A 9,621-nucleotide genomic window follows, 5' to 3' on the forward strand; every position below is an offset into this window, starting at 1 on the left:
AAATAAAGTTTGAGCCAATCACAAAGCCTTTCCTTTCAGACTGGGCCATTGATGAATGTTATTTTTGATTATGATGCTGCCTTCAAGCGATTACGAAATCAAGATCATCAAGATAAAACGGTCATTGTGCTGCATTCGTTTCGCAAAGCCGCTCTTGTTTTGTCTTGTGTTTTAAATCCAGCGCACCCTTTTTCTTTACAGCGGCGCTTTCAACCCTAAAAACCCAAACTTGGATTCTGATGTGCGTCTGTTTGTGCTGTTACTAGGCTACTGGGGCTTGGAGCGGCCATTGTAAAACACATCATAAATCAAAGAAGTGTTTATTTTTCTTAGATTTTTCTTGTTATTATAAGACATTTATTTTTCAAGTTTTCCGCTCGAGTGGTTATTAAAGTTCAATAAACGCATAATGTTTCAGTCAGTAATCCTGTTCAATGATCGTGACGGACTTTAGGTCTCTACCTGAAATGATTTCCGACAAGGAAATGTGTTGTCACTTCTCTACGTTATTGTCAAAGTTCAGAAACACTTTAAAGATTAAATCGACCGGAAATGAGGAAAAAATCTGAACACTGAAGTTTTGGCTGTTGAACTGGTGAAGCAACATTTTTCCAGAAGTGGATTTAAAAGAAACACTTGCGCTGCACAGGAACAAGATAACATATAAACTCTGGAGACACACACACACACACACCCACACACACACCTGGCACATGTTCACCTGCTCCACATGCACACTTGGACACATGGACCGAGCTCAGGTTGCACAATGCATCTACCTGCTGCAGCCTCACACTTTGCCCTGAGACAACATTCACATATCTCTCCACCTGGGAGGGGCCGCCCAGGGTGACAGGTGTGTGAGGGGAAGCATTTTTACACAGAATGAGAATGTCTGCGGGTTTCTCAGGCTGTTTTCCCAGCTTGTTCATTCATCTCGGAGAAGATGGAGAAGTTAAACTGACGTGAAACATCTGGAGGCTCTGACTTCCTGCCAGAGAGGCTGCCGGGATGAACTCTCAGTCTGAATACCATCAGGATGCGTCGACTGATAGGGTCCTCGTTCGTGTATCTGCACTGCAAAGAGAAGCAGCAGAGAAGGAGGGATGCTGCCCGGCTGCAGTGAGTGCAGAGGCAGAGGTCAATGAAGCTATTTACTGCTTATGGAACGTTGTTGTTAGCCTGCTAGCCACGCTAGCTCCCACAGTTTATTCTTATTATCCTACAAATTTTATTTCCTGTTCTGCCTGTTTGTCAGCCCGTCATATGAGTAGGTTCTGCCCTCCGAACTCGCACCATAGCCTGTACATCACAGTGGAGTTGTGCAGGGAAGGCATCACTTTCATTGCCTGTGCAGAGAGGAGGAATTATTAGGAAGCACCTGCATGCCCACACAGGTGTTTCTACTCATTCTGGGTGATAAAATCACAGCTCACATTTACACTGGGTGCCACTTTGCTTGGAAATTACATGGTCCACTATCCCAATGGGGCACCAGTTGAAGTGTGCATCACCTTAACAGGTGCAGCAGGAGAGTGTGGGAGATGTAAATCAAGCATGGCGTGTACACCCACACAGTCCTGAGAGGAGGTCTGACCAGTCAGAATAAACAAAAACAGCTGTGAGGATGTAACATGGAACACGACTCCTCATTCATTACAACGAGCGGAGACTCCAGCAGCGCGCTTCATGCTAGCTCAACCTTTGCTGCAGCCCATTCTCCAACGCGCAGCATCGGCCAATGAAATACAAGCAAGCACGCCTTCCTGCAGCGAGCACGAATCTCAGGTAAAATAATGAACCGCGGTGGGAGCTCGTTAGAGTTTAGAACTTTAGAACTTTACACATCGGCACAACACAAGAAATCTCTGATTTAACGATTGGCAGCAGAGTTGCATTATGGGTAATGTGCCAGGTTTTGACATGAAGGAAAAATGCGTAGAATAACAATAATATAAGATGTTTTGGCTCTGCTGCTTTTCACTGTTTTGGCATCCGATCCGCCTTCAGACTCGTGGATCTGTTGCTCAGACTGGACTTCACAGATCACATTTCATCCACCGGCGCCTCTCGTGTTTGTTTACTCGCTGCAGTTTTTGGTCAAGTAACCGTGTTACTGTGACGTGTAATGCATTACTGCACCCAACACAGATGGACATGAGAGAAAACCAAAGCCTGTCCCTCAAAACAAACGTATGTTTTCTCAGCTCATCTTTGATTTAAACATTTATTTAGGTAGAAATCAAGTCACCTATAATAACCTACAAAGGCAGGCGTGATGCTTTATTCTGTATTTATTGACCCCGTTTTATTAATTCTTGTCAACTCAGCTGCAGTTAGAGCTCTAAGGATAAGCTTCATTATATTATGTTTTCATGTAAAGTTGAATAATTGTCCAATTGGAGGGATTTCCCTGCCGTCTTCTACCTGTGTATCACACTACACACTCCCTGCTTTGTGTGTGTGTGTGTGTGTGTGCGCGTGCAATAAAACCACGTGGACTTCCCAGCTCTCATTCATTCTTTAATTACATCAATATTAAAAAAAGTGCTGCTTGTAAAGAATAACATTTCTTTTAAATCCTCAAATTCAAATGAACAAGAAAAAAAAAGACTAAAATAATTTATGATACAATAACAAAAATATTTACATTTTTTTTAAAAAATCTGTACAATATTTAAACCAGGAAAAAAACATTAGAGGCCAGACTGCAGCCAGGTGGAGGTAGGTCGTATCATGCTAAGAAAAGAAAATCATCCCCGCTGTCTCGTTAAAACCTCTGAATCTTGACTTCAGGAGGCAGTTTTATGTGACTGAACCTCTACGAAAGGAAAAAATACCAAAGAATTTGAGGCATTTGGAAGAAAAACCAAGAAGCTAAAGCTTTCCTGAAACAAAGAACTAGCAGGCGAGGTTTTAACCAGACAGCGACAGAGTCAAAGGAGACAAGGAGTCCTGAACAGAACGCATTTCAAGGCAGAGCAGGTCTTCAACCACTGAAAACACCAACATCCTCATTCTTCCCACCGACCAGGGTCTGTTCAAGCACGCTCAGACGAAAGGAGGAAGAACTGGTAATAATAAAACAAGATGCACTTTAAGACATTTGACACAAATAAGCAAATGTTTCCCATTTGCACATTCAATTGCAAACAGCACATTAATGGATAACATTGGCAATAGTTGATATTTAGAGTAAAACTGCATTCAGTTAAACGTCCGACCCCATCACTGATATTTCAAACTTCAGATCCAGCCCAAAGGACAAGTCCGACAAAAGGCCTGCTGGTCCAGGGACACGGCAGGCTCCTGGAGAACATGTACTACTACTACTTTTATATATTTAACATACCAAAATATCCCTTGATGTCACGGCTCAACGTCGTCCTCGTAATGTGATGAAGCTTTTTAGTTTTTGGGGCATTCAATCGTGACCAGGTGCAAAGAAAGAAACTGTGACTCATTGCGATGCCGAACGAAATCTCCAGTTCGCTCAACGAGCGCCAAAGAATCACATTTTCGCACTTTCCACTGGATTAACGCTAAAAACTGCTTTTTCTTAATTTACACTTAAAGTGGCTGCTCCTCGAGCAACACGACTGAACGTCACAGTATCGCTGCTGCGGCAGCTTCCTCCAACCAGAACCATTAAATATGTCAGGACGCCACCGGTCTGCCACTCGGCTTCAGACATCGTCGTCCAGAGCTTTTCCATCCCAACTTTGGTTGATTTGCTACAATAGCAAAGCTCAGGGTTCAGTTCACCTTCCGGCTCAGTCTCCTCAAAACCTGAATGCTGATGAATATGGCTACCTTTGAGTCTGAGCAGTTCATTAATGACGGTACTTAAATACACAAAGCAATTTCTATTTTCTCGACTAGAAACACACACACACACACACACACACACACACACACACACACACACTCTCTGAAGTGAGCGAGCTGGCGGTGAACTGAACCCAGACGAGCACTGTTACATGTACAGTATCAAACCTGCTCTATACAGTACTGTCATTGACGCACATTAACCTGATAACAGAGTGGTGCTGGGCCCGAGGGTCCGCCTGAGGCCAAACAGGGCTGGGAGCACACTGAAAAACCCTTTTCCTGATCCAAAAAAAATGTCAGATTCGGAGTTTATCTGGAATTGACAGAAGTGCTGTCGACCAAATAAGCTGAAAGCCACCATCACACACCGGTCAGCGTGGAGGGATCACTGGTTAGTATGGCTATAAGACATCCTGAAAAACACAATATTCAAGTTTCATTCAACTACTGAGCTGATGTGGCTTCCAGTTATTTGAGCCGACAGGCGTCTCCGTGTCGTTTTCACCTGTGCCGTTTGGCGTCCCCGAACGGGACCAAACGAAGAAACGGACAATAACGAAAGGTGTCGTTCTCGTCTTTCAGTGTGCGTCCAGCCAAACTTAAAAAAAAACAAACAAAAAAAAACCAATAATCTGCTCGCTCCACCCTCATTTCAACCTTAAAAACATCCTACGCTCTACAACAGTCAGCAGTCAAGGCATGAGAATGATTCATTCTGAGGCAATGAGTGTGTTTGTGTTTGTCCACGGCAATAGTTGCAAATATGAGTCTATACAGTCCGGAGCTATTGTTACCATAAAGTCCTTGAAATGTCAAACTTTGTGCGCTCTTTTCAGCATGACACGCCATCTTGTGTCCCCGCCCATCCCTGTGTCTTTGTACAAAGTCTCTTCCCTCTTGTCCACCCCCCGCCCACCCCCACATTGTCTCAGAGACCTAAAGATGCAGCCCATGGTTTGGTCCATTAGCTGCGAAGCTGCTCCAGCCTGGCCATCAGCTCTTCCTGTTTGGCTCGAAGTCTGTCCCTCTTGGACAGCAGTCTGTGGCCCTCGTCCTCCAGGCCGTAGATGCAGTCTCTGGCCTTCTTCAGGATCACCACCTTGGACGCCTTGTCGTTGTGCGACAGCTCGGGGACGTTGTCTCGCAGGCGCATGAAGCAGTTCTTCAGCTCGTTACGCCGCTGTCGTTCCATCACGTTGTGCGTCCGCCGTCGCTCCTCCTCGTCCTCCGTCTCCGTCGAGTTCCGGGAAGAGTGGTGGTACCGCGACGAGGAAGACGACGAAGAGGAGGAGCTGCGAGAAGAGTGGTGGTAGCGCGACGAGCTTTCGCTGCCTCTCGAGCGCTTGTTGGACGAGGAGGATGGCGGCGGCGGCGAGGCGGGACAGGGCGCGGCATAGTTGTGTTGCAGCTGGATCTCAAAGTGGTGGCGCTGGAGAGCTCGCTGCTCCTCTTCCTGCTTCTGCTGGCGGACAGACAGGTCAGCCAATGAGGGCAGCGGGGAGGGGCTGGAGGAACAGCGCACCACCGTCACCACGTCAATCTCCTCCTCTGTCAGAGAGAAGAGAAGAAGAAAGGTTAGAAGAGTTTTCCGACACAACCTTGTTTTCTGACCCTTGTGGTAATTCGATCTGCTCTGTGGAGGCGTGACGACATTTCAGAGGACACCAAAAACACGAGTGTACACACTGTACACAGCACACCAATGTGGGTTTGGCTCACACACACCAGTCAGCCGTGAAAATCCTTCCTTCTTCTGTAAACAACCATAAATGTGCAGAAGCTGACAACAAGCTGGAAGTCTGTTAATGAGCAACACGTAACGATGTGAACAGCAGTTAGAGTTTGATGCTCTGAACGTACTTCAGGTGAGACTGGAAGCATTAAAGCCTCGTTTATGTTTCAATGAATATTTTTTTTTTAATTAACATTTTAACAAAGAGTTACGCCTCAATAAATATTCAACAAATGTGAGTCTGACTCTTCCTCTCTGGTTTACAGTCAGGGATGCCAGAGGGCTCGAGTCGGTAGTGACTCATTACGAGTTAATGGATGGAGCCGCAACTGTTACCGCTGAGCATGAGTCACACACACACACACAGTCAACTCTCCCTCCTAAAAGCTCTCATCTACTCATGTCAGTCAACAGACAGCCTGTCAAAGCCCGCCCACGCCTCAACAACATCCTTAAGGCTCCTGCAGATTACAGGTGGGTGGACGGCGTCCAGATAAGCCGAGTGCAAAGAACAATTTGGGCTCAGTGCCACTAAACATTAACAGGGAACTATCAATGAAATGCCGGTGAGGCGGCTCTGGGCGACAAGTGTTGATACTGATAAGATGAACAACAACAAGGCAGGATTGAGATTAAAGGGCTGATGTGACTCTCTGAACTGAAACATCAATAAAAATCCTCAAACATTTTAAAAAGGCAGCATTTGGCTCAAAATATGATCCTGATGGGAAAACTGACCGTTTGGGCCAAACTTTCATCTGAGCTGAAATCATGAAAATGAAATAAAGATAAGATCTGAACTCACCGGAGTCGCTGGATGAATAGGTGGACAGCTCGCCGCCGGTTGAGCCGTAGTCTGATGTGGCTTCGCTGGGCTCCTGAGTTTCCATCAGGTTCTGGCAGTCCAGCGTGGAGCCGGCGATCTCCTCGAAGATGCTGGTGTTGATGTCGGACAGCAGGGGGCTGGAGCCGAGCATGGAGGAGACCAGCTTCTCCTCCAGGCTCTTGTCCGCTGTCAGGCACTGCCACAGGCAGTCCTCGCCGTTCTCCTCCAGGGGGGAGCAGGGCTGGCTGAGCTCGCCCTCCTTCTCAGCAGCAGTCGAGCAGAAGAAGTCGTAGTTCCAGCTGAGCTGCATGTCGTGGTCCTCCAGCAGGATGTCCGACACGTAGCTCAGCTGGTCCTCCTTGGACAGGGGCTTGCTGCCACCGGCCCCGACCTTCATGGGGGGGGACTGCGGCGGCGTCGGCAGCGACTGGAGGTCCTTCATCAAACTCTGGCAGAACTCATCGTCAAACAGCAGCGGCTCTGAGTAAAGCCAGTCCTGCGACTGAGCGAAGCTTTGCAACATGTTTGATGGCAGAATCTGGCAGAACAAGGAGAAAAACCAGGACAAAAAGAACAAAATCAGGGAGGTAGTGAGGTTATTGGGTTAAAATCCAGAGGAGCTGAGCCGGTAGTGTGTTTGAACGGGTAAATCCCAGCAGCAGCACCGACACGTGTTGTAGTGAAAGTTTAAACCAGTTCCTCCAGACTGAGACCCTGAACGGCAGCGTGCCACCTTTTATCTGTGTTTACATCACTGTGGCCCCGCCCCGCGGCTCCCGGGAGGCCCCAAATCACCCAGAAAGACTTAACGCCTCCCTCCCCATGACATCATAGGAACAGCTGGGAGAGACAGGAGCAGAAACTTAACACCTCTTCAACTCAATTCACATTTTTCCTTCTCACAAAGTTCATACAAAAACCCCGAAAAGTGAGTGTGGCTGCCTGCTGGCTCGGGGAAGAAAACGTTGACGCGGACCATGGCTGTCTTTTGTTTTTCTTCTGTTCGTTACTCAAGACTTCACGGGAAATCAGGACAATCTCAACTTATTTCAGAGAATAAAAAAAAACAAAAAAAAACAAACAGCTTTTCTTGCCTGAAAACGCTGGTTATCATTAAAAAGCCCAAAGGATCATGCACGTTAACACCAACCGGTCGGGACATTGCAGCTATTCATCATTAAAAACTTAAAAATCACATTGCAAAATGCTTTAAAAATCATGGGATTAAACAAACATAACTAAATACGGCACAGTGAGAAGCAGTCCCATTAGTTTGGGCAGAATTTCTAGAATGATCCTATGGAGTCTGATGGTATGTGCATGTATGGCAGACTGTTGGAGAACAAAGCAGCAGTGTGTGTGGCGCAGAATGCCACCGGGAGTTAAAGGCTGCCTTTCTTTACCGTCACAGCCAACCGGAGCCAACACTTAAATACAGAGCAGTGACAAGACAGAAAATAATTAAAGTTAAGTATTTAATAGTGTTTGTGATGTCATTTCCCCACTCAACGCAACACTAAACGACTGTTAACTGCATATGAATGCGTGCCATTATCTAAAACTACCGGCAACTGAGTGCAGTTCGTGCACAAACGCAAGCTGAGTGCAGCATCTAAAATTTACACATTTCTAAATGAGGTTTTGAATGCAGATTGCTCATGCTTCAGTCTGCCCCGTTAGGTCGCGATTACTGAATGCTTTGGCACCAGACTCCGATTATATTAGACTTGAACTGATTTTTAATCAGATTTCGAAAAGCGACACATTAACCAAAAGCCTCGACATGCAGCAAAACCACCCATCCAGTGGCGAGTCCGGTATTTCCGTGCGATGTAAGTCAGTGAATGCACCAGAAAAGATCCAAAGGTTAACCCGCTGAAGGGGTCATTTAAACCCCGCGTGGGTTGAGCAACGCTGTGTCCCCACGTGAAACCGGCATTTCTTCTTAAATTCACCACTAACAACCACATGAAACACAAAATTACAATACAGAAATACACAAAAGCGCATTTTAACACCTGACTGAAACGGCCCGTGTGTAAGTTTGATCTTATCTGAAGACCTAAATTCACCCGCAAGCAGCTGCCTTACCTTCAAACGTCCTCACAGAAGGGGGTTTCAGAATGAAGAAAAACCGAGGAAGCGTCCGAAATATCCAGTAAAGTCCTCCGGGATTATCTGCTAACGTGAAATTTTCTGCGTGTAAAATTAAAGTTGGAGCCCGGCAGCATATTGTTTATCTCCCGTCTGACTCCCTCTTCTCCTCCGCTACGAGCAGGCAGAGTAGGTGTGGGTGTGGCTGCCGGGGTCGCTTGGTTTATACCGCTGCTACTCGCCGGTGTCCTTCCACCCCGCCAAAATCGCGCCAAAACGCAAAAATCGACAACGGCAACCAAACGCACGGCCTGTTTATCCGCCGTAAACTCCGGTTTCGATCGAGTTCAGACGGAAAAATCGGGGACGACGGCAATTACGTTAAATTTGACGTCGGAATCGGGGTCTATGTTGTCTTGCTGGCGGAGTGATACAGCGCAGGCTGGGATTCCAGGAAAATGGTGGCGGGTAAAAGTTGGGACAGAACACACGTGGATTGTGAAGAGATGCCGGGTGTCTCACTGCCTGTCTGCCCGCCTGTCTCGCTCTCTGTCTCGCCTCAGGGCGTTAAGACGGAGCAACAAAGAAGAGCGAGTTACTGAAAATCCTTTCAGTTGACATTCAAAAGAAGTAATCCGAAAAATAATTAAAAGTAAACGGTGCATTCAGGGACATTACGAAGTGTTCAGATGTGATTCATCGCACAAAAAATAAATTCCTCCGTCATTTGTGGGGAATGTCGTGGGTACAGCAAGCCGGTTTGGTATTTTTACTGCATGCTGAAGGCTGGGAGCTTACAGTATGTGTTCTCTCCCTCTATACCTTTAACTGTAGTATTATGACAGGGAGACAGACAGGCAGACAGACAGGTTGAATGCTTTCAGAGCCACGTTGTCCTCAAATTCCAGCTCTTGCAGGGGTGTTTCACCATCCAACCATCCGTCCCCAACTCCTCCTCCTCCTCCTCTTACTACTACTACTACTACTACTACTACTACTGCAAATCCTACTACAACTACAACCGCAAACTGTCTCATCTCTACCTAACTGTCCCCTCTGCTTTAAATCAAAGCATCCTTAGCTGCACTTTCATCTTGTGCACATTAAGCTTTCGCGCACAGATAAACTAATATTAATT

At 46.5% G+C, this 9,621-nt stretch overlaps 1 protein-coding gene across 2 annotated transcripts; it reads right to left on the bottom strand.

The window, feature by feature from the left end:
* Nucleotides 1–2,511: 2,511 nt before the first annotated feature.
* Nucleotides 2,512–8,678, bottom strand: mych (myelocytomatosis oncogene homolog). Of its 2 annotated transcripts, XM_076745267.1 has the most exons (3): nucleotides 8,481–8,678; nucleotides 6,369–6,927; nucleotides 2,512–5,379 (listed from the first exon to the last, which is right to left on the bottom strand). In XM_076745267.1, the coding sequence occupies exons 2-3, from the start codon at nucleotides 6,910–6,912 to the stop codon at nucleotides 4,796–4,798; spliced, it is 1,128 nt and encodes a 375-aa protein (XP_076601382.1). In that variant the 5' UTR covers nucleotides 6,913–6,927; nucleotides 8,481–8,678; the 3' UTR covers nucleotides 2,512–4,795. The 2 variants fall into 2 exon arrangements, with proteins under 2 accessions (XP_076601382.1, XP_076601391.1); XM_076745276.1 differs by lacking the exon at nucleotides 8,481–8,678 and having other exon boundaries at nucleotides 4,736–5,379; nucleotides 6,369–7,026.
* Between the last annotated feature and the right edge of the window lie 943 nt (nucleotides 8,679–9,621).

Source organism: Chaetodon auriga, chromosome 2 (genome assembly GCF_051107435.1).
Source record: "Chaetodon auriga isolate fChaAug3 chromosome 2, fChaAug3.hap1, whole genome shotgun sequence".
Lineage (NCBI taxonomy): Eukaryota > Metazoa > Chordata > Actinopteri > Chaetodontiformes > Chaetodontidae > Chaetodon > Chaetodon auriga.

Bases quoted from the DNA above. Each gene is read 5' to 3' on its own strand.
- mych (XM_076745267.1), bottom strand. From the start codon at position 6,912: ATGTTGCAAAGCTTCGCTCAGTCGCAGGACTGGCTTTACTCAGAGCCG. The intron at 5,380-6,368 runs GTGAGTTCAGAT...TCTCTCTGACAG, and splicing joins CTATTCATCCAGCGACTCCG to AGGAGGAGATTGACGTGGTG.